The following is a 26,465-nucleotide window of genomic DNA, read 5'->3' on the forward strand; positions in this document are numbered from 1 at the left end:
GAGATAACAGTTGGATAGAGGACAGTTGGTGCATTTGAAGGAGACAATGCTAGGCTGAATTAAGAGTAGTGAGAGGTTACATAGCCACCCATGCTGCTAATATCTATTTCTTACCTGCCGCTCCCTTCATAATCGAAGTGAGAAACAACAATTAATGCAGCGTGTAACATCAGTTAAAAGAGCATATAAAACCAATATATATTTCAAACCATCAATACATAATCTGGAAATATAGGCCTTCTGGAAGAGACAGGTCTTTACTGTTGACTTAGGTATAGACTGGTCTCCAGTTGACTAATTTCATCCGGCAGGTCATTCCACAATTTGGGGTTAAAGAAAACATCCTCTGACTAACCTTCAGGTTGATCAGGCCGGCTGAAGTAAATGTCTCCCAGAGAATCTGAGGTGTATGGAACATTATATGGGAGATTCTGTAGGTAATCTGGACCCAAATCCTGTAGGGCTTTAAAAGTAATAACCAACACTTTGTGCTTTGCCTGGAAACTTATCAGGCCCTTTATTCCTTCACACTTCATACCACCAAACGCAGTGTTCAGACAAGAAACCACTCCTCCCAAAAGCCGCAAAAACCCACAAGAAACTATTCAGAAGAGGTTTGCCACATTGCCTTCCTCTGAGGCTGAGTGTGACTTGCCCAAAGTCACCCAGTGGCTTTGCATGGCTGAGGTGATTAAGAAACACACAAACGGATTCCCAAAGATTAAACATGGACCTGTTGTTTCTTGCAAATGTGCACCAGCCTTTGCGCACAGTGATTTCTGGTTTGACCATGTTCTCTTAAACTGTGCTGATATCGGCAGAGAACCTGTAACTTTTGGGAACCCCACAGGCACCCACTTGGCAGCTGGGGGAAACAAGAACATTGGACTAAAGGCCAGAACCAGAGAGCCAGCATGGCATAGTGGTTTGGGTGTTGGACCACAACTCTGGAGATCAGAGTTTGAATCTATGCTTAGCCACAAAACCCATTGGGTGACTTTGGGCAAGTCACACTTTCTCAGCCTCCGGGGATGGCAATGACAAAGTTCCTCTGAGCAAATCTTGCCAAGGAAACCCCAGGAAAGGTTCACTTTAGGGTCACCATAAGTCAGAAACCATTTGAAGGCACATAACAGCAGTGGCAGCGGCAAGGTTTAAGCCTTGAACAAAACGGTGTGTTTCACTGAAGCTGCGCTCCATATGGGATCGGCCATAGTGCTGCTGTTGGTATGTGTTTTTTTTTAAATGAGCAAATGAAGACATTTGAAACCAAGGCTGCTGTCACAACAAGACAGTCCGCTCTCACAAATTGACCTTTGGCATCGTATGTCTGGACCCACTGCCTTTGCCAAGTGCAAAGAGATCCTCTTGCTTCTGCTGGGAATGTTTGGCAAGGAGCAAACAGATGGACTACATGTTTGGGTCAGGACCAGGATTGTAGAGGCTGATCAGAGAAAGGGGTTTGGCAGAGTGGTCATTGCGGTGTGCTTTGTGCATTAATGTTTTTGCAGGGAGGTATATACTAAATAATAATAATAATAATAATAATAATAGGATTTATTTATATGCCGCCCAATCACTGGGAATCTGGGCGGCTTACAACAGAGAGGATAACAGACAGTTCCCTGCCCTCAGGCTTACAATCTAAAAAGACACGACACAAAAGGAGAAGGGAACGGTGAGGGCGGGATCAGGTCCAGCATTCTTCTCTCCCTCTGAGGCCTGGACCAAGGCAGATGGACTGGAATGAATGACTGAATATGAAGTTAGGGTTGGCCATGCCATCATATTTCCCACTTCTGTGTATGGCTGTGAAAGCTGGACAGTGAAGAAGGCTGATAGGAAGAGAATCCATTTGCGATGTGCTGCTGGAGGAGAGTGTTGCTGGTATTTTGGACTGCTCAAAAGGGAATGAGTCCAAGAGAAAACCAAGCCTGAACTCTCCCAAGATGAACTAGACTGAGGCTGTCATACTTTGGAGAAGATATTGACTCTTTTGGGAAAGACAATAATGCTTGGGAAAGTGGAAGGCAGTAGGAAGAAAGGATACTGTATTACAGGTGGATGGGTCCCATCCTAGAAGCCACAGCTGCCCTGAATTTGCAAGGCCTGAGCAGGGCTGTTGATACCTGGGCTCTCGGTGGTCTCTCTTTCAAAGGGTCTCCATAAATTGAAGTCAACTGGAGGGCAAAACTACAACAACACCACAGTGGACCCAGCACTTAATTGCTTTTTGTGATGATGTTTTTTCTAGAGGTAGCAATAGACTGAAGGGAAACAGGCTGCAGTTGCCTGAATATACAGGAAATACATAGAGATGTCAAACAGGAAGAAGAACTCAGCCAGATCTAAGGACTAAAAGGGGAGGGATAGACTGACACTATCCCAGGATGTGGCCTGAGCAAAAACTGGGGTGCATGCATCCTCAAGGAGGAGGACAGGCAAACCTGGATGCAAGTGATCATAGAAGCCTATGATTTGGATGTATCAGGGAGGGTATATCCTATTCTTACCCTCTTCTTCCTCACCAGATCTCAAGCAATGTCTTTAAGTGCATGGATAGCGGATTGCAGGGAGGCACTGCCCCTTTCCAGCAAGATGTGAGGAAGGTAACTGGCTTTGATGGTTTTAAAGGGGGATTAGAGAAACCCCTGGTGAGTGGAAGGAGTGCTTTTCAAAACACTGGTGGAAAACTAGCTAAGTATACTAGCTAAGTTAAGAGGTGATATGATAGCCCTGTTTAAATATTTGAAGGAATGTCATATTGAGGAGGGAGCAAGCTTGTTTTCTGCTGCTCCAGAGACTAGGTTCAGAGCAATAGGTTCAAGCTCCAGGAAAATAGATTCCACCAAAACATTGGCTTGTTACAGACAGGCCAAAATAAAGCTGCTTCGAGTCACTTTGGAGATATGGTATTTCAATGATGCATGCGTCCTAAGAGTCCAAAAGCCGCACCAAATCTGCACTCTAGTCCTTAGAACTGGCGCGTGGCTTTGGTGTGGCTTTTGGACTCTTAGGAAGCATGCATCATTGAAATACCATACCTCCAAAGTGACTCGAAGCAGCTTTATTTTGGCCTGTCTGTAACAGGCCATTAGGAAGAATTTTTTGACTGTAAGAGCTGTTTGACAGTGGAATATATTGCTTTGGAAAGTGGTGGAGTCTCCTCCTTTGGAGGTCTTTAAATAGAGGCTGGATGGCCATCTGTCAATGGGGATGCTTTGATTGAGAGTTCCTGCATGGCAGAATGGGGTTGGATGGATGGCCCTTGGGGTCTCTTCCAACTCCATGATTCTATGATTTTATCCAGTATGTACAGAGATCATGTAGCACCTTTGAGACTAGCAAAACACACAGATTTAATACACCAGCTAGGGAGCAGCATAGGGATGTGGTGTTTGGATGACACATGCCCTGACGCCACCTCCAAGCCTGCGTCATGCCATCCACCCAGATTGTGGTGCTCTGGCAGCGTGGCATTTATACACTGCATGCTGCAGGAGCACCAAAAAGGCACTGCCACGGCAGAAAGGTCAGCTTTTTTCTGCCCCAAAAATGAACGGCATTTTGCTGCTTTTTGGGCGGCTGGAAAAATGTCAAACCAGGGCCACGATCCGGCGATCAAAGGGGTAGCATCGAGAAAGTAAGAAGTTGGCAACATGAGCTTCCATAGCCCATCCCCAAATGCATCTGAGGAAGTAGGCCTAAGTGTAGGAAAGCTCATGCTGCCAACTTCTTTCATTCAATTAGTCTGAAAGGTGCTGCAAGATAGATCTCTCTATGTACTGATTCTACAGACTAACACGGCTGTATCTTTGAATCCTAAGTATCCAGTGGGATTCCTCCTGTCATGGCCTTTGAGAGCTGAATGCAGATGTCTTGCTGCTCTTTAAGGACCAGCTGGTGAAAACCATTTAGTCAAGTTGATTTAATGCAAGGAAGCAGGAGGCGCCTGAAGTGATGATGAATGGAGGGCCAGGCGAAGAGGGGAGGTGAAAGAGCAAAGAAGGGAGAGCAGTAGCCGCAGAAGGAAGGCATCCAAGAAGCCTACATTTCCCTCCATTTCATGGCATTATCTTCTTTCCAATGGCACCAGTTGCATTTGCTCCTCTCTTTTCTTACTTGATAAGTTTAGCTCGGTGGCATGGATGGCTCTTTCTTTTTACTTTTTGCATGCTGGATGTTTGTCTTCAATTCCAGCAGAAGGAGGAAGAAAACTGGCCCCTGCGATTGACAAAATTATTTTAATCTTCCCCCTTTTTTTCCTGAGCCTTGGGATTCAAAATGAATAAAACGTTGATAAAATGCTGCATCCCTAACCAAATGGAAATGCCAGAAAGAAACGGGTTCATGTTATCATATGTGGTGGTCCTTTCCAAGAAATACTGGTATAAAATATACAAAATGATAATAATAATACAAGAAATACTGAGGATAAATTAGCCCTTGGTGCCAGAATTATATTTATTAAACATGACTTCCTTTTTGGGTAGACAGAGAAATTATTATTGTTGGCAAAAACTGGAAATCTGAATATATCCCAAGCATTGAGGAGAGGCTTCGGAGGATTATGGGACTCAGAGAGATGGATATGTTAACAAACTTGATAAATGAGAAACCTACAAGTAAAATAGAAAAGGAAAATAATTGGAATAAGTTTTGGGATATAAAGGAAGGGTTGTTAGAGAATAAGGTTTGGATCATAAAAGACGAGTTGATAGAGAATAATGTCACGTAGCAAAAAATAGGAATGAAAAGATAAAGCCAGAAATGAAAAAGGAGAAAGAAAGAGTAAACAATGGGAGGATACCAAATAGTGAGAAGAGATCAGTTACAGATAATAGTATATTATTGGATGTCCTATATATCATGTTTAAATTTTAATAAAGATTAATTAAAAAAAATTTCTGCATTCCTAACCTGAAAACATTCAAGGGTTAAAATATAAAAAACGAAGTTAAAATTTGTTAGTCTGGCAAATAACGGGTGAGAAAAATAATGAAGCATGGAGCAGAATGTCTATTACTGTGGATCATGGCTAAACTGTTGGGATAAAACAATATGAAAAGAACAGATAGAAAATATTTAACAGTACCGGTTCTTAAGGTGAATGGGAAATAGATCTGCGAATAAAAAAATGACGATGATACTGGATGTGAAAATAAAATTTAATGAAGGTTTCCAGACTTGAGACTCAACTTGTGACTTGACTTGAAAATATGTTTCAAGGATTTGAGACTCAAAGACACTTGACTTGAAACTTGGAGCAAAAGACTTGAATACATCACTGCAAGGCACTTCACCTGTTCCTGCCTTTTCCTTGCCTTGTGATGTCCTTCTTGGTGTTCAGTTTTCTTCAGGGGACGCTGACTTTATTACTCCCCCACCCTTTTCGATCCCCTGTCCCATTTTGACTCTGTCCCAGGCCTGGCTCACACCCTTTGGAGGTGCGCCTCTAGGTTCCTGGCAGTGCTGTCAATGCGCTGGCCCTTCCAGCCCCATCTAGGGGCCTGGCTTGCCCCCATTGAGGGCGCATTCAGCTTCTCGGCAGCACAAATGGCTTCCCGGCAGATGTGTTGTTCCAGACAGCTGGCTCCAGAGTTGGATCTCCACCCGACAGTGATGCCGGAAGATCTTTGGACACTTGGAGGAATGATGTGGCAAAGGCAATGAGCGCTTCGCTTTCTGACAACACATGGTCCAATGATAGGAAAGCTTGCAAGGCCTTTGAGAAGTTTCATCTTGCACATGGTTTAAGCCATGAGTAGAACACTGTTTGCAAATCTGTGTCTGTTTACCCGACAAGGGGCTAACACCACAGACCATTAGCGACAAATTGTCAGCCTTAGCTTTTGCCGCCAAAGCCCAGGGGTTAGTTGATAATACATTCGTCATGACGATAGGAGGCCCATCACTCCAGAAATTCTCAAGGGTCTGAAAGGACAGTGGGCACTGTTAGGTTCCTCCCCTTCCGAGGCCAGTTTGTTTCGCGCAACGGCTTTCTTTGGGAGTTTGATAATTAGTGGGTTGGTTGTTGCATCAAAAAATGAAATTTCGAATTTGTAGTTACTGATTTGGTCCTAACTAGCTGGACGGCTATACTGCAGATTAGAAGGTGTAAAGACCAACCAAAAAGGTAGAGGGACCTCTATTACTTTAAATTCTTGTATTATGGCTGATCTTTGCCCAGTATGGGCATTGGCAGAGTATGTGGCACTTCGTGGCCGAACTCCGGGCCCCTTGTTTAAACATGTAGACCACTCACCCCTGACTAAAATTTTGGTTTTGGACTGTGACGGCTAAAGCTTTGGCTAACCTTCGGCTAAATGGGGTTAAATTTGATATGAATCCTTTCCGAATTGGAGCGACTCCACAGCCGCAGCCATGGGTTTGGAGAGCACAGATATCAAACGCATTCCTAGATGGCAATCTTCAGCTTTTAAGAAGGCTGAACCCAAAGGGTGCTTAGCCATGTCTCCTTTTCATCCTGGATAGGAGTGACCAGTGGGGTGTCCAGTGGGGCTCTGTCCTGGGGCCAGGGGTATTCAACATCTTTATCAATGACTTGGGTGACAGAATTGGGGGCATACTTGTCAAATTTGCAGATGACACCAAATTAGGAGGAATAGCTAATACTCCAGAGGACAGGATCAAGATCCAAAATGATCTGAATAGACTAAAAAGCTGGGCCAAAGCTAACAAAAGGAAATTCAACACAGAGAAATGTAAGGTACTGCACTTAGGGCAGAAAAATGAAAGGCACAGACACAGGATGGGGGACACTTGGATGAACGAGAGACTTATCCGTGTGAAAGGGGTCTGGAAGTCCAAGTAACTCACAAGTTGAACATGAGTCAACAGTGCGATGTGGCAGCTAAAAAAGGCCAATGCGATCTTAGGCTGCATCAAAAGTATAGTCTAGATCAAGAGAATAGTGCCACTGTACTCTGCTTTGGTCAGGCCCCTCCTGGAATATTGTGTCCAGTTCTGGGCAAAACAATTCAAAAAGGACATTGAGAAACTGGAGCCATGTGTCCAAAGGAGAGCGACTAAAATGGTGAAGGGTCTGGAAGCCATTCCGTATGACTTAGGGAGCTGGGAATGTTTAGCCTGGAGAAGAGAAGGTTAAGAGGTGATATGATAGCCCTGTTTAAATATTTGAAGGGTTGTCATATTGAGGAGGGAGCAAGCTTGTTTTCGGCTGCTCCAGAGACTAGAACTGGAGCAATGGGTGCAAACTGCTGAGAGTAAGGGTTGTTTGGCAGTGGAACACATTCCTTTTTCGGAGATTGTGGTGGAGTCTCCTTCCTTGGAGGTCTTTAAAGAGTGGCTGGATGGTCATCTGTTGGGTATGCTTTCATTGAGAGTTCCTGCATGGCAGAATGGGATTGGACTGGATAACCCTTGTGGTCTCTTCCAACCCTATGAAGAAATCTGTGCACCTGCCTCCTACCACACAGTAAATTGTTTGACCCCTTTTTTCTTTTAGTTTTCAGAGTTCGTTCTGATAGGAATCACATCCTCATCTGCGGGCACAATATAATCTACTGGGCAGCGAGACGGGCGCAAGACAGTCAGATGGGCACTGACCTTGGTCTCAGCGAAATCGCCACGGTTGAATGGTTGGGCAAACGGCGCTTACGCTGGAGTGGTCTGCTCAAGTTGCTGTTTGAGGAGCGTGTCGGCCCTCAGCCCGATGTGCTGCTGATACACCTCGGTGGCAACGACCTCGGTTTGGTGAAAGGAAAAGCCCTGGTTTGCCAAGCCAGGCAAGATTTCGATACCATACGTTACCGGTGGCCCGGCATAAAGTTAATCTGGTCTGAAATTTTGCCCCGGCAGTTGTGGCGAGGGAAAGGTAGTCCACATAAATTGGATGTCGCCAGGAAACGGGTTAATAGAGAAATTCGAAATTATCTATTAAAGACGTCTGGCTTTGTAATTAACCACCCTTTAATCTTGTTTAAATGCCCAGAGTTGTTCCAGTCAAATGGGGTTGACCTTTCAGATGAGGGCAATTTGCTCTTTTTGTGGGATTTTCAAAATGGGTTGAAAGGCGTATTGAATGGCCCGGTGGGGGAAAGGGACTAAGCCGACATTTGTCCTTTGTCTGTGGCCCAAATGGGTTAAAGGACTATTTGGTACGCACCATTGGCACCCCTTTGTGGTGAAAGGTTAAGGCTCTGGAACAGCTTAGACGCGTCGAGGGACGTGGAGCTGGGAAAGAACCTGCCTTTGGGGTAGACATGGGGTCTTTGCTCAACCTTACAAACTCGAGGGAGTTTGGGGGAGAGTGCCTTATGTTTACCTTCCTAGGACTCTCTGAGGATGCAATCCGATTCATCGGATTTGCCCCAGGGTTCGGTGTTTGTGCCCAAAGGGAAGGCTGAAGAGGAGGTCTAGGACTGACGCCTGGCTTCAGCTGGACCCCCACCAGGCTTTTTTTAACTTTAAGCAACTTTATCAGAGTTTGACATTTAAGGGTGAAGTTCAAGTGCTTAGCTTTAAGCAGGATGTAGGTCAAATAAATGGCCCTTTATTCATCCAGTTTATGTGTCTGGTCTCTTTATTTCATGGCTGGGTATCAATTGACTTGAGACTTGGAGCAAAAGACTTGAATACATCACTGCAAGTATCTCTTACGTTATTTAGAGATGGTTACCATTTCACTTCCAGTTGTCTCTTCTCCAGGCTAAACATAAGACTTTCAGTATGTAGAGAGATCTTGTAGCACCTTTGAGACTGACTGAAAATAAGAAGTTGGCAGCATGAGCTTTCTTGGACTTAAGTCTACTTCCTCAGATGATTTAGTGGAGTGGAAACCAGGGACATACCCTTGGTATATAGGTCTGACCTTGGCTTTCCACTTCACCAAATGCATCTGAGGAAGTAGACTTAAGTCTAGGAAAGCTCATGCTGCCAACTCCTTTCTTTCAGTCAGTCTCAAAGGTGCTCCAGACTAACACGGCTATATCTCTGAACAGTACTTTCAGTTTAAAGACATGAGACTCAGATGTAAACACCTCCCACAACCAGTTTGATTCTCCAGCTGACTTGCCTTTGAACCTTGCTTAAAAGCACAGACAGGCTTCTGGGTGAGGTCCGTTTCCTTGGGTGCTTGCATCACAAGAGGGGTTGCCAATATGCGCAGAAGACGGCAGCAAAGCGCACACCTCCATGTTCCAGTTTCAGTGACATTCCAGATTCCTGCGGGCGACAAATTAGGATCGGAAGGAGTTAATTTTGGAGCCGGAGGTGCTGTGGGTGACGGAAGATGGAGTATAGGAACCTGAGTTGCCTTGATGCTTGCAATGCTAAGGGTTTTGAAGTCTGAACCTGTTCCTTCTGCAGCATCTGCTGACCTTCGTCTCTCCTTACCTTGGCATTTAGCAATTGGTAAGAAGGCGGAGAGGATGAACTGAGCTGATTTAATCTCACTGTGGTTTATATTCTGGGAATCTTTCCTGCAAACTTTCCTCTTAATCATCTTTGATCTGTTTGGGGGAAAAACAAAAAAGAAAATCTGTGTGCCTGGAACACATTCAAAAGAACAGATGACTCTTCAGCCAATGACTATGACTATGATTAGCCCAGGAATCGGAGGAGGCGGGAGGAACTGATGAGGAAACCGGTGCAAAGCCTTTGACCTGATCAGGTTGCCGTCTGCGGAGGCGATGTTACCCAAAAAGAGCCATCCTCTCCTGGCACCAGAGCTTGCTTGGCTTTTCCTTCTGCTGCGCCTGAACATTTTGGAGGATAGCTCAGCCCACCCCTTTGGCAGCTTCTCCTCCCTTGGTCCCAACCGCAGCTGCTGTTTACGCATTCCCTGGCTTTGTCGCAAGGCGCCTTGTGTGCGAAGAGGCCGGACAGGATGGGCTTCGTATGAAGGAAGCATCCGGCGCTTTGTCTGTTCAAAATGAAGCTCTGTTGCAACAGGTTTCCTCAGAAGGGTCTCTAAAGCATACTGCAGAAATGATCCAGTCTGAGACTGCTTTAACTGCCTTGGCTCAGCGCAAGGGAACTCTAGTTTATTGTGGCATCAGAGCTCAATAGCAGAGAAGGCTAAAAGAAGTAGTGACCGGTGGGGTGTCCAGGGGGGCTCTGTCCCACTTGGTTTAAGAAATCCAGTAGTCTTTTTTTAATTCATCCATTTTAATAAGACTAAGACTTCGGTTGGAAGCGCAGACGCTGGCGTTCCGGTCCAGTTCATTCCCGTGCTTTTGAGTGGGTTTTGCTGTTCCTTCTAAGTGAATTAAAAGTGCTTTGCAAAAACCTATGAGGAAAACGTAAACCCTTTGCAGAGCAATTAAAAGGAATTAAAGGAAAAGTTGGCCACGTTTGCCAATCTGAGAGCTTTTCTGGAGAGAAGGCTATCAATCAATCAATCGATTAATAATTCTAAGCCGCTCTGACAGCCATTAGGGCTGAATATAAATACCATAAATAAAGGAATGAATAAATAAATAATGCAATAAATAAAATACAATCAACATTTGGAGGATCGTCATCATTGCAACGCAGGGAAATAAAAACAAGCCGAGGGGCAAAATTATACGCGACGGAGCAAATTTCAGCTTGTTTTTTGGATTTAGCAAGCCAAGTTCCTACACAAACCGGCATAAATTAAAAACTAGTTCATAGATTTAAAATATTAGATCATTCCTATAAAAACTATCAAAACCAGCATAATTTTTTTTTAAAAAATTAGATAATTAGGAAGCGAAATTCCTATAAAAACCAGCAGAAATCTTTAAAAAATGAGACCATTTAAGATGCCAAATTCCTACAAAAACCATAAAAAATTAGAATAAATTTAAAAATGGGATCATTTAACATCCCAAATTCCTATAAAAACCATATATACATATACACACACACACACATACATACACATATATACTGTCTATCTCTAACATTTCCCATTTTGAGGCCTAGGACTGAACCAGAGGCAGAGAAAGGAGAAAACCCTTCCGCGCATGCGCGTGCGTTTCGTCCGCCTCCAATCCCCTTTTTGGCCTCCCAGGGCCTCCGTTCCCTCTATACCTCTCTCCTGCCTTCCCTTGGCCAATTTCCCCTGGGACGCGCATGCGCAGAGAGGGACGTCCCAGTTAATACGAAAGGCCGCCGCTTCCCTTCTCTGGCGGCTTGTAGTGCGTCAGCGGAGCGCGCTCTCTCGCTGTGCCGCGCATGCGCTGTCGCCCCCTCGCCCTCCCGCGCATGCGCGTTGTGTCAAGCCGGGCCTTCCTCCGTCGGCGACCCTGAGAGACGGTTCCTGGCGTCGGAAGGAAAGGAAAGGAGCCAAAGGGAGAGGAAGGAGCGGAGAGAGAGAGAGAGAGAGAGAGAGGGAGGCCGGGGCGCCCTCCTCGGCGCCGCCGCCGCCGCCGCCGTCTTCGCTAGGGAAGCGCTGAGGTAAAGAGGCGGAGGCAAAATGGCGGAGGCACTCCGCCCGTCCTGCTCTGCGGGGTTGGCGTTGCCTTCTTCGCCCCGGGCCCTTCTCCCCTCGAAGGACGCGCTGCCCTGTTTCTCTCGTACCTTTAGCATTGAGCACCATCGTCATTCATAACGCCCCGCTTTCCTGCCGTCATTGAGGCTCAGCGTTATTGATACTGTTATTGTTATTATTATGAGATATTACTATTAGTAGTAGTAGTATTATCGGTAATGACCCGCCCCCCTTTAATTGGGACTCTGCAATTCCATAATGACTGATGCTATTTGTATCATCATCATCATCATCATCAATGCAATTGTTGTTATTATTATTGTCATTCTGTGAGTAATATCAGCATCCCGCTTTCCCTCCATAATTGGCTGGAAGCGCTTTCCTATTTAGCCTCTTTATTGTTGTTGTTGTTATTATTATTGTTTAATGCCATCCCGCTCTCCCCCCACAATTGGGACTGAAAGCCCTTCCATAGATGTCAGTTTGTTGCTACTCTTCCCACCCTGCTCTCCCCCTCAATTGGGACTCACTCCAAGCGCTCCATCAGCCTTATCAGTGTTGTTGTTACCATTAAGGACTGGGGCCCATGGCTTGGGATCCTTCTGAGTCCTCAGGGTCCATACAGACACCCCAAATAAAGCTGGTTGGGGTCACTTTGGGGGTTTGCTGTTTCAATGAGAGATGCATCTTAAGAGGCCAGGAGCTGCACTTCAGTCCTTAGCACTGGAGCATGGCTTTGGCACATCTTTGGACTCTTAGGAAGCATGCAGCATTCAAAGAGCATGCCTCCAAAGTGCCCCAAAGCAGCTTTATTTTGGCCTGTCTGTTTGGGCCCCTCGTTTCTTTCTCATGGCCTCTGTATATTCATTGGCACACATGGCTCTGCACAGAACCGTCTTTCTTCGCCTTCTCTGTAGCTGAGACTTCTCTGAAGCAGCTCTTCACTTCAGGAAGTTAGTCCTTCATCATCTATTCTTTAGGGTCTCCTCTCTGTCTTTCCCTCTTTGCAATTTGGATCCATGGGTTCTTGTCCTGGGCCCAACAATCTCGCTCCGTCTCCTGAGGGATCCAGCCTCAGATATTCAAGGATGGCCATGCTGTTTATGGCTTTTACATCAGAGGGACGACGGATGATGGTCCACAAGGGTTTCTTGGGGCTATCTTTCCTAAGAACCTGCCATGGACAGGTAGAGGGTTTTCCCTCCGCTTCTTCTTCTTCGTGGCCTCTGCCAATCACAGAGTCACCATTTGTGTGAATGGGCAGAAGGCCATGCGAAGAGACCCTCTTCCAGGTGAGCAAGCTGCCCTCATCAATCCCTTCTGCTGAGAGCTTGACAGACGGATTCAGTGCCTGGGTTTCCCATCGGAAGTTATGGAAAGGGCTACAATTCACTCATGCACATAGGAACTTACCTAGCTTTCTGATAATAGCACAATGAGAAAAGTGTTCAGAACATGAGCTCCACGATTGAAGTCCTTAAGTCTCTCCTTATATATTCATTTGTATTATAGGCTGAATTTATACCCTGCTTTTTCCCAAGACAGAGTTCAAGGCAGGACAGGATTAGACTGGAATGTCTTCTTTTTAATTTGTGTAGAATTGAATTATATTTCATCTTGGGATATATGATAAAGTGGGTTTCTCCTCTCACCTTTTTCTCCCTCCGAACTGAAGATACCCAGCCTCCTGACTCATTTCCCAGAGCTCCTACTGCCTTGGCTGCCTTCTGAGCTCCTGAGGTTAAATCCTCCCCTCCTTGTACATATTGGCTGGTGCTACTCATATGGTGCTGGTGGTGAGATGCACTCTGCATGCGCTCAGAGGCACTCCTTTCAGAGATGCCTTTGCCCTGGCTCAGGGACTGTGAATAGCTGGGTCTTGCAAACATGGGCTTTTTGCTCAGCCTCACAGGAAGGAAGAGGCGACGTGACAAAATGGCTGCGCACGGCTGAGGCCTCCTTTTTGCCCCAGTGCTCAGCATCTGTATGCTTTTAGGTTGCTTTGAGGCGGAGGGGAAATCTTCATGCAACTGCTTGGGACGGCAGTGAGAAGTCCAGATAAAACCTCTTCGTTCGTGGACTTGTGCCTCTTCTGGAAAGAACACTTTTTTGTTTGTTTGTTTGAATGTCTGGAAGAGTTTTCAGTTCTGCAAATCCGTTGTCAGTAGTCTGGAGGTTACGGCTTTGACCAGAGGAAGGCATTAGTCCTGGGAGGCTTTACTGTTCAATGGCTGGAGAGTCTAAGCTTACATCCCAAGATCCAGAAAGAAAGAAACGCCATTGGAGTAATAGGCCAACCGTTATTTTTTCTGTTGCAAGGCATGGCTCTTCCAATAAGCCTAGTGAATGAAGCCCACAAATGCCCTCCACATTTCTTCTCTAACTGAACAGGAAGATCAATGAACACTTACTGGCGCTTTACAAACAGTTGCAGAATAATACATTTATAACTGTTCCAATAATATAAAACGCAGTAAGGAAACACAAAATAATCCCTACAGATAAGGATACTAGAGATAGAAAGCATTATATCTGCTGCCACAAGCATTATGTTGTTCTCTGCCTGGTTCCCTTGTTCTTTCATATAGAATCATCAGTTAATTGATCACCAGTTTAAATAAAGCAGTCTTTGGGGATGTATCTACACTATTCTGAAATTGAAAATAGGGTTTTAAATTTTGGCTCTCCTCAGAGCAAGAGTTCTCCTTTTAATTTGTTCCTGCAGCAAAGGGTTGCTCTCCTGAAGCAGTTGTTTGTGGGAGTGTGTATGAATTCAGGTTCAGCTGTTTTGTGGACTGAAGGAAAAGACAGGAGCCCAGCTGAATGACTTAGTGGGTTGTAGCGGGTATTCCTTCAGTCTACTCTTCTCTGTTACTTGAAACTTATCATGTCTTCTTATTATCTTTTAAGTACCTTCTGTTCTGAAATAACTGAAGCAGTTTCTCTGAAAACATAGGTAGCTGTTTACGGAAGGATGCAAGCCTGAGCCCTTTTGCTGGTCTTGAACTCGCAACCTAATGGTTTTGAGTGAGTGGCTGCAGGACAGGCATTTAACCATGTGCCACCAGTTAAATCCAAACTTAGGACAACAGCAGTTGTAACAGTCCTGCAAATACCTTGATCAAATCATATTCAACCATATATAACGCATAACCTTACCTGTACTGTATCTTCAACACTAAATACCTAAACTACAAAATTCATATGAATAAACCATCATCCCATATAATCCATGATCTCATGGCCTAATGCAACTCTGACTAGACCAGCTCTCCCAGGACTGTATCAATGGTATTCCATATTCCTCAGCCACTTTAAGCTCCTATCTAATCCTTGGAGCGCATTGCCCATCATTTGTGATAAGATTATAACCTTTACCCATTAAATATTTCAAGCATGACTCCAGGTTCTGGAACCAAAATCATGGCAAGAAAAATGCCATATTTCTTCCTGACTGTGGTTGACTTACACACAGCTTTGGGGTTATTCAAAAGGAATGGTACTCAAGTCAAGCTGTTCTTACTCGGTTTTGCCCCTTTCTTTTTTAATCACCCGGTGTATATGGTACATGCGATTTGTTCCCTTCATTTCATAGTGAATTGGGTCACAGGGATAACACTGCTGCAGCAACTGTCAGAAACAACAGGTTGTATAGAGCAAGCCTGTATGTATTGACTTAATTGTGAATTCAAGGCAACTTATGCGCTAGTAAATATTTAGAGGGTTGCACACTCAGGCTTAGGTACGTATTTGCATTGCAGTTTGTATTTCTTTTTGACATTGTAAGTAAGTGGCTCTTCAGAGTCTGGTAGGATATAATGAAGCCACAAAGGTTTTCAGTGTTTGAAAACCTTTGCTTCAGTTGGCGTTTGAGTTAAGTATAAAGGCTATTTGATGAAAAGGCTGTGGTACATAAACAGCCTAATTATGTAAGAACCACAAATTGATCCATGGCTGAAATAAATTATTCCATTTGCTCAAACGTGTTGCCATTTTTTAAAAAAGCAATGAATTTTCCAAGCATTTCCCTGCAGGCAGTAGAACCACGTTAAACCGTAGATTGAAAGATAAATGTAACCTAATTTTTGTGTGTTTTAACTTTCAGCTTTGTGGTGTTCTTGGAAAGTTTTGCGCCGCTTGTGAATTCTCTGAACCTTGGTGTTGGCAGTCCATTTCTCTTGGGCCCTCCTCCTTTGCAGCTTGCTCACATTAAGACACAATTGGCTCTTCATCAGTTGAACTCGGTTGCTTCAAACCACTCGATAGCATCTTATGCTTTGCTAAATGAGGCGTTCCTGAAAGTTGCCATGTTTAACCCTAGAGGAAACATGCCTCCCAGGCCAAGGGGACCTAATGCACCTGGCCCAATGCCACGTGGGCCTTTTCAGGGGCCAGGACCTGGGCCAGGAGGCCTTCAGAAGCAGCTCCCACCTAGTCCTACTCACAGAATGCCCCAAAGATTCATGGGGGCGGAAATGAGGCCAGCATTTTCAAGGCCGAACATTCAGGACACTCAACACAGGATGGATCCTAGACAAGCAGGAGACAGAATGAACATGGAGCAGCAACAGAAAGAAGAAGGATGTGCTCCTCGATGGGATGGCTCATTCTCCTCTGGAAATAATAGTCAGAGCCAGCCTGCTGCAGGAAGGATGGCAGAGCACCCCCCAACCGTTCCCGGCCGTTACACAAATGAGAGCGCCTCAAGTATCTTGGCAAGCTTTGGCTTATCTAATGAAGACTTGGAAGAACTTAGTCGCTATCCTGATGACCAGCTAACACCTGAAAACATGCCTTTAATCTTGAGGGACATCCGCATGCGCAAAGTGACTTACCAGCTACCTGGTTTACCTTCTCAGAGCAGAGAAAAGGAGAGCATTCATGGTGATGACAGCCGTGGTTCCATGGTGAAGAGCAAGGTAATTGATTACGGGCACGAAAGCAAGTATGGATATGCCGAAGGGCCCCTTGAAGTCCGAGACTACAACTCAGATGTACGAACTGAAGGGAGTGTGAAAGGGTTTCAGACAATGCAGCCTGCCTCAATGATGGCTGCACCCAGAGGTATAACTAGTAAGCAGTTGAGTGCCGTTGAAGAAGTCATAAGACAGATGGGATTCCAGAGAAGTACACCGACTTCCCAGTCCTTTTTCCCCATGGATACCTCCAACACGGTACCTGGATTATGCCTCCCTTCAGCTGGAAAGGCGGTGCCCATGATGCCACCTGTGGTACCTCCACCTGTGATGCCTCCGGTTGTCCAGCATGCTTTGCCTCCTCCGTCTGTTGCTCCACCCATGATGACAACCATGAACCAGCCACCGCCCCCTTTCGCACCCGAAGTAATTGGGGGTGTAAACAGGCATGACAGGATTCATCATGAATCCAGAGCTGATCTTCCTAATGCTCCATCTGGGTCGAGCAGTGGCCAGAAAACGTTCCAGAAAGAAGATGACGGTTCTATCAAGTCTCCTTTCGGTGTGGTGAAAGCCTCTTGGCTTCCAGTTTTTACGCAGGCAGATGCCCAGAAGATGAAGAGGCTGCCAACACCATCAATGATGAACGACTACTACGCAGCATCTCCGAGAATATTTCCACATATGTGTTCTCTCTGTAATGTAGAATGTAGACATTTGAAGGTGAGTCATTTTTCTCCTCACAGATCATTGCGTACATGTATACACAGCGTGTCCTGTGCATTGACTTAGATCTTTATTTCCCTGAGATGTCTGGCAACCGACAAGATTGGAAATAAATGCTTTGTCTGATCTGGACAGTATGCTTCAGTTATGTCTGGCTGTTTCTAAAGAAACCTCTGCAGCTGTAGCCACTAATTATTTAGAGATTGCAGACTTGATAGAGCAAATAGAACCATTAGGAACTACTTTGTGTCAAGGGCACAGTAGTTTAAAGCCCTTAATATAAATAGGGTTGGCTTCGGATTGCACAGTCCTCAGTGACTGCCATGGTCTAATGCTGGGGCACCTTGTCTTGTCTTACACCGCAGTGCCATCTAAACTGGGTGGGCAAGTGTTGAACAACTGGGGGTTGAAGAGAAGTTGGAGGGCTATCTGGCCCCTTTAAAAATGAATAATCATTTCTTTCCTTGCTGCCAAACGTGTTCCAGGGATGTGAGGGATGTTTTTGCCCTTTTGGAGTGTGGCTTTCAGGGTCACTTCCTAGTCTCTCTATTTTTAGAAATTCCTCTTCTGTGCCTGTTTATTATATTTATTTGTATCCTGCTCTTTCCCCAAAACTGGGACCCAGAGCAGCTCACGATATTAAAAGAACAGTACAGTTAAAAGCATAGAAACTTAAAATAGAATTAAATTATTACAATATTAAAACAGATTGCTTGTTAAAAGAGTAAAATACAGTTTGAAAAGATAAAACTGTTTAAAACACTTTAAAACAATACAGCACCCCAGACTGTTCTTTAAAAACTTCCTGGTTTTAGAGCCTGTCTGCATAAGAAGGTTTTAACCTGCCGGCAGAAGGACAAGAAGGAAGAGGCTGTTCTGGTCTCTCTGGGAATCCTAGCATCCAAGGGCAGCCACTGAGGAGGCCCTCTTCTCTTGTGTCCCCACCAACTGTGATGCTGGTGGGACTGAGAGGAGAGTCTCCCCTGAAGATCTTAGAGCCAAGGCAGTTCAGACAGGGAAATACCATCGGCCAAATAGCATGGACCTGAGCCATAGAGGGCTTTATAGGTCATAACCAGCAAGGGTTATGCCTTCAGGGGCCCGAGGACTCCCAAAACATAGCAAAAATGTCCCATATATCCCCTAGAGGTTATTTGGGGCAAAACAGCATTGACCCATGGGGATAGCATGTGGTCAGTGGGGTGCATTTGTGTCCATACTCATCCATATGTGCATGACCAGATTTTCATTCCAGTGGCTTGGAAGTGCCAAAAGCCGCTGTTGGGTGCAGCTGACATTTGCAGGCTCTTTGAGGGGCCTTGAGTCTTTTAAAGGCCCAGAATAAAGGCAGACTCTGAAAGCTTGCTTGGACTACAGCTTCAGGCAGTGTATTTTAGAACTTTAAATATTACTCCAGCTGTTTAGTCAGTTTAGACTGGCAGATTAACGGTTACTTGCATGAGAAAATAGGTACAAATAGATGGAAAGGATAGAATGTCAGATCTAGAGCAAGTTGGGTCCAAAACACACTGCAGAAATAGTCCAGTCTGAGAGCGCTTTAACTGCCTGGGCTCAATGCTAGAGAAATCTGGGAACTGTAGTTATGTGAGACATTGAACCTTCTCTGTTGGAGAGCTCTGGTGCCACAATAAACTACAATTCCCAGGGTTCCCTAGCATTGAGCCCAGGCAGTTAAAGCGCTCTCAGACTGGACTATTTCTGCAGTGTGTTTTGGACTATAGTCACTCTTAGTATCCATTGAAATGGAAGTGTCATAATTTTTCTCATGGGACCTGTGTGCTGCTAAATTCCTCTGATCCTTAAATTAGCAATGAGAAAGCTCACTGACCATAAATGTACAGTGGTACCCCGGGTTACGAAAGTAATCCGTTCCGCGGAGCCCTTCGTAACCCGGAAACTTTCGCTAGCCGAAAAAGCCCATAGGCTTTAATAGCGAAAGCCGCGATTCCGGGTGAAATCGCGCCGAAAAGCACCAAAATTTCTTTCGCAACCCGGAATAACCTTCATAACCCGGAAATAATTAATTAATTGAATTTTTTTCGTAACCCGGAAATTTCGTAAGGCGGCGCATTCGTATCCCGGGGTACCACTGTATTTGCTTTTTTTATACTGCTTCAAATATATAGCTCTATTGAGGACAGGCACTGCTGGTTGTCATCTTGTCTGTCACAAATAAAGCCAGATATCAGCACTTAACGAGACTATTTATTTGAAGGAGTGGGACGATCCCAGGAACACAGAAATAGGATGTTGCTAGAAATCTTGAGACAAACGGAGATTTTCAGTAGCAATTTTATTTTCGTTTCTAAGTTTCATTATATTTTTAGGCCTCTGATAATTCTGAAATAGATATGAAATGGCATTTCCATAAACTTCTGTTAGTTGGATGCCTTCAGATTATATGCCTACACATCTACACACATTTCCAGGGCCTGGCACAGGTAGCGTTTTCTCCTCTTGCCTTGCAGCAGCTAGAATACACAATAATTCATATTAATTCATATTAAGGACTGAATTTTAAGTATTTTATAGTGTGAGTCTTCATCCTTTTTGTTCATTGGGATTTGCCTCCTGATACTCTACCCCAGATTGCAGCCTTGAAGTAGCACTCAGTTTTCCCAGAAGTTCATTTTTCCACCTATATTATAGTTATATGTCTCTTAAAGTGATCAGTTTATCCCAGCCTTTATTTGCTCCTAGCACTAGTCCATAGGCTCAGAAAGCTCAACTGAATAATATACCTTTTGCTCAAGAACGTGGTGACGGAGTTTGGAATTATAACACAGTGGCCCCTTGCTATTGGCTGAGGTTTGTTTCCAGAATACCAAAATCCGCGGGTGCTCAAGTCCCATTTTATACAGCGGCTTAGCAAAATTGTGTGCCTTATAAAAAAATGGCAAAATCAAGGTTTGATTTTTGGAATTCATGTATTTTAAAAATATTTTCAAGCCGTTAGTGCTTGAATCCGTGGATAAAAAAAAATCCATGGATCCAGAGGGGAAATTGTACATATTTGTTGTTAGTTTGATTATATGCTTTTAAAATGCGCAAGATTTTCCTAAGCATTTTACTGTACATAAATAGAAAGAGAAGGCATTCTCTGCCTGCAGGTCCATTATCTAATACTTGGTAGAAAAGAAAAGAAAGGAAAGGAAGAAGAAATCTTCCAAGAGATGCTCCTCTTCTGGGCAAAGTCTCTCCCTCGCTGCCTTCTTCTCCCTGCTGTTTCCTGTTGGTCTCCAGACTGTTGAGAACAGCAAAGTCCTGCTGAGACGGTGTCTTGTGATTTCTGTGGCTTTCAGGATCTTGGGCGTAGGGACTTACAGCATCTTACAATATATTTTAATGGTCATGGGGGGGGAAATTGTTTCCCCCCAGGACTTTGTACACTATCAGTGGTCTCTCACAGTACTTCAGTTCTGTAACATTTAACATCTTCAGTTTACTTAAAATGCATGAGAGTTATGCAGAGGAGTTTTATGACATATAATATTATGGCTCTGTATTATGAATGCTGCTGTCCCTTCCCATCTACTCCTGTTAGTGCTCCCTGCTCATCCTATAGCACTATGCTTGAATGGAGACTTGATTGCTGGAGCAGCCAGCCAGAGTTGCATTGCCTTTCTCTGTCCCAGACAAGACACTGTAGCACCATGCCACTTGTGTTTGTGACCGCTGTGGTGTTCCTATCAACATATGGATCCTCCAGGGCCAGTGTTAAAAGTACCCTACTGCCGTGATGCCAGCAATCCACTTGCCCTGAATTTAAACCCCCTCAGAACACCATTGCTTGTTATGTGTTCCCTTCACATTTCTCTCATTGTGTATCTCCTAAACTGCCTTGTGGATCATATTTTTGAAACAAAAAGGTGAGTTTTTGTTTACTCATTTCAGACAGACCTGAATATTACTGCATTGCTGTGAGGATAAAGAGAGGGATAGGTGAAAAGCATGCACCATTTTGTTCTTGAAACATGAATGCATTGTGAAAGATAAGTGCAGTGGGGATCTGTCCACAATTCAGTAATGATAGTGCTCTGTCCATGATATGTGGTTGCTTTCTTTCCTTCTGTAGGATTGGATTCAGCATCAGAATTCCTCAGCCCATATAGAGAGTTGCCGTCAGCTGCGCCAACAGTAAGGCCTCATTTAATTTGTGCACAGATCATGTGGTGTTGCATGTGATTCCCATGCTTTATTAATGTGCTCGTTTTAATGACTGCTCACTACAAGGAACCACTGAATTTTGTACATTGTGCTTTACTGCTCTGATAGTTTTATACCATGTAATTTAGTGGCTGGATCATGTTCCTGAATCACCCTTCACTAGCAAGGTATTCTCTCACTATGCTGGTGTACACTCCCCATCTGTGGATGATGGGAATAAGTGCTGTAGATCCTGGCTTATTAATATGTTGCATTTTTATGTGGGTTACATATACAGTATGATCTCTGTATCTGCGAGGTGGGGGATAAATTCATGGAAACATTCCCATGAAAACACAGAACCATGGATAATCATGAACCCTATTAAATTGAATGGCTTCAGGAGGAAGTCACTCATAGAGTGGTGCTGTAAGAACTTGTGATTCCTTCAGAGAACACCGCTCTAGGCATTTCTAGGTCTTCCAGCACAACTTGGTGGTCAACTTCCTCTAGAAGCATACTACAGAATCGCACTGGAGGACCTAGAAAATGCCTAGAGAGAACATATTTTTTAGGATATAGGTAAATGAAACTGCAGATATCCATCCTGCAGATGTGGGGGTCATACTGTAATTACAATAAAAGAAAAGCCCTTCTGGGTCAGGCCTAATGCTTTTCTCAACATCACCTATATTCTCCAGCAACAAATGATACATGGAGGCATACTGCCTCTGGTACTAGAGTTTCAGTTATATTTTGCATGTTCCCGTTCTGATCATCCAATGGGACATTTCAGCAGGCGTGCAAGCGGGAAATGCCTGCAGCGTCCAACATAGACATGCTCAATTTCAGAAGAGGGGATTTCCAAGTGATTAGGGAATTAGTTTTAAAACTAATTCCCTAATCAGGACCCATCATTGAGAATCTAAGTGTAACTTGTGCCCCTAGTGTGCTTGGTTACTCCTGTTCAGGAAGGAAACTGATCTGACAAGAGTCACACATGTTTTGTTATACCATTGCTGGCCCACTACAGAGCTACCTGTGTGTAACTGTCTATGACAAAGGCTAGAAAGCACAATTGTGCTGGGTTTTAACATTCATTGCAATATCAGTGTATAAGCATAGACAGGAAGAACTGTTGCATTCTTGCCCTGCTGTTCAGGAGGCCAGACTTTGCAGGATGTCTCTTGTGTTCTTTCTTTCTGCCTTTCTTATTTATTTGTTTATTCTCCTGCCTTTCTCCTGACATGAGACCTACAGCAGCTTACAACAAGTTAAAAACAAAATGGTATACAACTAAACATTTCTGTTCAAAGGTTTTTTTAAAAAGCCATTAAACAATTCTGTTAAAAACAAAGCTATAGTCATTTAAAGCATACTTTTAAAACATAGTGTACTTATAAAAAAGATTAAATCACAGCAGACACCATTAGCATGTGGCCTTCTGCCTCCTTCAGTTTAAAAGCCAAAGGCCTGCCAATATATATATTTTTAAAAGTCTTTGCCTGTCGGTGGAATGAGAGCGTGTGGAGGCTTTTGCCAAATTGGTTTTTGACGTCTGGAGATCTCTAAACATGGTACAAAAACCCTCCATGCCACCTCCCAGAGTGCGTTCTGGAGCAATAAATCTTTGGGGGTGGGAATGACCCATAGGGATCCCATGTGAGGAAGGGGTTGAGGGACATTAGGAGGAAGGGAAATTGAAAGGGTGGAAGAGAGGAAAAGAACATGGAGGGAATTGTTTCAATTCTTGCTTTGAAGAAAAAAGCAAAGCCTTGGGTAGACATGAAATGAGGAAATTGTTATTTCCTTATTTGTCTATTAAAACGTTTCTAAGGGGCTATACAGACAGCCCCTAAGAAGCAGTGCGATGCCACCCCTTTCCTAGCCAGATTGGGGCCATGGCAACCTCATGTTGCAGCCCTGATCCGGCCTTTGCAGGGCACAAAAAGGAGCCGCAAAAAATGGTTCCTTTTTGCACGCTGCAATGTGCGCAATAGTCACTTTGCCGCAGCTTGGCGGTGCTCCTTCAGGGCTGCGTCGTGCTGAGACAGCACCAGAGGAGCCCCATGATATTGTGTGGTTCGGTGCCATGGGGCAGAGCCGGGGCATGCTTCGTGGGATGCTATGTCCCAACTCTGCCCCCATGCTGCTCTTAATGGGCCTAAGTCTTAGTTAATGGTGCAGATTAAAAGGAGAGGCCTCAGACAGTACCTGCAATATCCAGACACATTGCTGTGGACAGTCAAGGAGGTAATTGTTTGTAGTAACATGCCACTATGAAAATACTATGCAGCATGTAATGTTCAAGTAGTAATGTAATTGGCTAGCTTCCTGTACTGACAGTTTTATTCTCAAAACAGGTATCCTGACTGGAATCCAGAGTCTCATTCTTCATCCAAAAGGTAACTTTAAAATATGGCTGATTTTGAGAGTGCCTTAAAAAAAAAAAGAATAGAGTGGTCTCCACCTTCTTAAAGGTTTTAAAACTGTCTGCCTTGTCTCCTGCTGATTTCCATGCCTTGTGAGAATTTTCTTAGTCCAGAACTAGGTTAAGTTAACTTCAGTAATCCTGGGGCATTCATTCCTAGCTTCTTCCATTCAAGCTCATGTTGCTTTCCAGAATCAGTAGATGTACAATTTATCTTTAAAAAAAGAAAATGATAGCTTTACTGTTTTTCTTTTTCAAATCCATCTTCCAAAAAAACTATTTGTGACTGGTAAAGATACTCATTCTAGTTATTCTTTGCTTGTGGAGAGGATAATAAGGAAGGTATAGTATAAGGGACCTAGGCTGCATCTATACTGCAGAAATAATGCAGTTCACACCACTTTAACAGCCATGGTACAGAATCCTGGGATTTGTAGTTTTATCTAGCACCAGAGCTCTCTGATAGAGAAGGCTAAATAGCTCACAAAACTACAAATCCCAAGTTTCTGTAGGATACTGCACTATTTCTGCAGTGCAGAGGTAGCCTAGGTCCCTTATACTGTACCTTCCTTATTATCCTCTCCTAACATCTGAATGAGTGTTTGGCCTGTTTAATAGTTGCCTTTATTCTTTTTTACTTTAATAAATGTTCTGTTTGTAGAAGGGAAAGCGACAGAAAGGAGAACCATTCCGTCAGGCGACGTTCCACCAGTTTTAGTCCCGAACGTTCAAGACGCTCAAGTTCTGGCTACAGACATCAGAGTCGGTCACGATCCAGGAGCCCCAGGCGTTACAGAACAAGTAGGCCACGCAGTCGAAGTAGGCCACGGAGCCGTAGTCCAAGGCGACTATCTAGTCCTAGGTATAGGTCAAGGTCTCCACGGCGACATTTGAACACCAGCTCACGCTTTCGCAGGTCTTTTAGTCGAGAGAGAGGACCAAGGAGATCATCTCGCTCTCCAGGTAAGGTGGATGTTAGAGAACTTTTAGTTACAGATGCAGAACCCTTGGGTAAAGCAGTGGGAACTTTTCAGGCAGTAGTTTTTATTTCATGTAGCCTCTGTTTTAAACAACTATCCTGCTTTAAGTTTGGCTGCATGATACAGTTGGCCTTCCAGATCTGCGGCTTTGACTTTTGATTTGATTATTTGTGGGTTTGATTAATATGTTCTCTCTGTGCATCACTAGGTCCTGGTAGAGGTTGATCATAGAGTTGTGCTGGAGAACTTAGAAGTTCCTAGAGAAAACCCTGCTCTAGGCATTTGTAGGTCCTCCAGCATGATTCTATGATCAGCTTCTAGCAGATACTGATCATAGAGTTGCCTTGGAGGACCTGACGATTCCTAGAGAGGTATTTCCTTGGGTAAAAAGAATAGTGTTTTTTATTTGCAGTTTTTCCACTTTCATGGGGATCCTTCACCCCTAACCCCAGCAAATGAGGAGGGACCACTAATTCTTTTCATGTGGATATTTCTGTTGTCCATTCCAAAAGGGAAAGCAATAAAATGTACATGGTTGAGTGGGAAAAGAAGAGATTGATCATCTAGTGATTTATGCTGCATTTGTTTTGTAATGTAGCAATGACCTGGCAAAGCATCATCTGCTTTAGCATTCTGTGCTGTGCAGGGAAAGCAAAGTTTCAAAGCCAGTTAGTTCATGTTTGGACTGAGTCTTCTGTTTTTGTTATTTTCTTTTGTAGTTTCTTGGGGAAGGTCAGGCTTGACTCTGATAGCAGAATGTGATGACTTTGAACTCAGTTCTGGGTTTAGTCCCTGGTGTTTTTATTCTTTTCTGGCCATTATTAGGCCTAGCTGCAGAAGCTCAACCTGGTAGTACACACAAGCAGAGGGGAACTTTTCAAGAGCAAACAACAAGGAAACACTCAAGCCCCCCAAAGTCTGGCAGTGGTGCAAGGAATCTGAGGCAGCTGTTCTGTGATTCAGGATGGGGAAGGTGGCCATGCAATAAAGCTAAACACTGGGTGTCCTTGCAGGGGGGAAAACTGTGTTAGACTCCACCAAGGAATCACTTTTTCTTCTAAGGTTGCATCTGCACTGCAGAAATAATCCAGCTTGACACCACTTTAGTTGCCATGGCTCACTGCTGTGGAATCCTGATATTTGTAGTTTGTAATAGCATCAGGGCTCTCTGACAGAGAAGGCTAAATGTCTCACAAAACTACAGTTCACAGAATTCATAGCACTGAGCCACAGCAGTTAAAACAGTGTCAAACGGGATTATTTCTGCAGTGCAGATGCAACCATTAAATGCACAGGCAAGCTCAAGGATATCCAGTGTGATCCCCAGCCAGGTATTGCTTTGAGGAGCACAAGAAGGAGCAAGAAGTGATGCCAGGAAGCATGTCTCCTTGCTCCGGTGAGGAATTGCTCAGGATTTTCTGTAGTGGCAGATGAGTTTTCTGTAGGTAGAGGGAGTGTCTTGGATCTTGCCATCAGCACCCGCTGTGGAATCATAATAGGGGAAAAGCTACATGTTGCAGGAATCCTGTTCAAGTTTAAAGGGCTGTGGGTCTGCCTCTGCCTTTTTGTGGGGCTGCGAGCAGCTACGTTGGCTTTTTTAAAAGATAAGGCACATGTAGTCATGAGTGTATCCTGCAATGATTCTAGATAGTATAAGGAGATGGGTATTTCCCAGGTACTCTGTTGGTCCTGGGGATATCTTAGACTTTTTCAAAAACAGGAGCAATTTCTCTCTCTTTTTCTCCCCTGCACCTTGATGTGGAGGAGGTGAAATACAGTCAGAGGGCTTGAGGTTTCCAAAT

General features: G+C 44.3%; 2 protein-coding genes across 4 annotated transcripts in view; both read left to right on the top strand.

Annotated features, from left to right (window-relative positions):
• The window catches only part of LOC149313319 (uncharacterized), a 42,699-nt gene extending 34,183 nt beyond the window's left edge, over positions 1–8,516 (top strand). For both annotated transcript variants that reach the window (XM_089526450.1, XM_089526451.1), the window contains one exon: positions 7,490–8,516. In XM_089526450.1, coding sequence (XP_089382576.1) covers positions 7,490–8,091 — 602 coding nt within the window. In that variant the 3' untranslated portion in view covers positions 8,092–8,516. The remainder of the gene's footprint in view (positions 1–7,489) is intronic.
• Positions 1–26,465, top strand: part of ZNF638 (zinc finger protein 638) — a 65,492-nt gene that overhangs the window by 8,089 nt on the left and 30,938 nt on the right. The window contains exons 1-5 of one of the 2 annotated variants that reach the window (XM_089526449.1): positions 11,235–11,409; positions 15,549–17,082; positions 21,182–21,243; positions 23,616–23,657; positions 24,345–24,646. In XM_089526449.1, the coding sequence (XP_089382575.1) occupies positions 15,751–17,082; positions 21,182–21,243; positions 23,616–23,657; positions 24,345–24,646 (1,738 nt within the window). In that variant the 5' untranslated portion in view covers positions 11,235–11,409; positions 15,549–15,750. Of the gene's footprint in view, positions 1–11,234; positions 11,410–15,548; positions 17,083–21,181; positions 21,244–23,615; positions 23,658–24,344; positions 24,647–26,465 lie in introns of those variants that run through there. The other variant, XM_089526447.1, reaches the window with a different exon arrangement.

The sequence above is a fragment of the Sceloporus occidentalis genome, unplaced genomic scaffold (assembly GCF_023333645.1).
Source record: "Sceloporus occidentalis isolate IW3139 unplaced genomic scaffold, rSceOcc1.0.p SCAF_5, whole genome shotgun sequence".
In the NCBI taxonomy this organism is placed as follows: Eukaryota; Metazoa; Chordata; class Lepidosauria; order Squamata; family Phrynosomatidae; genus Sceloporus; species Sceloporus occidentalis.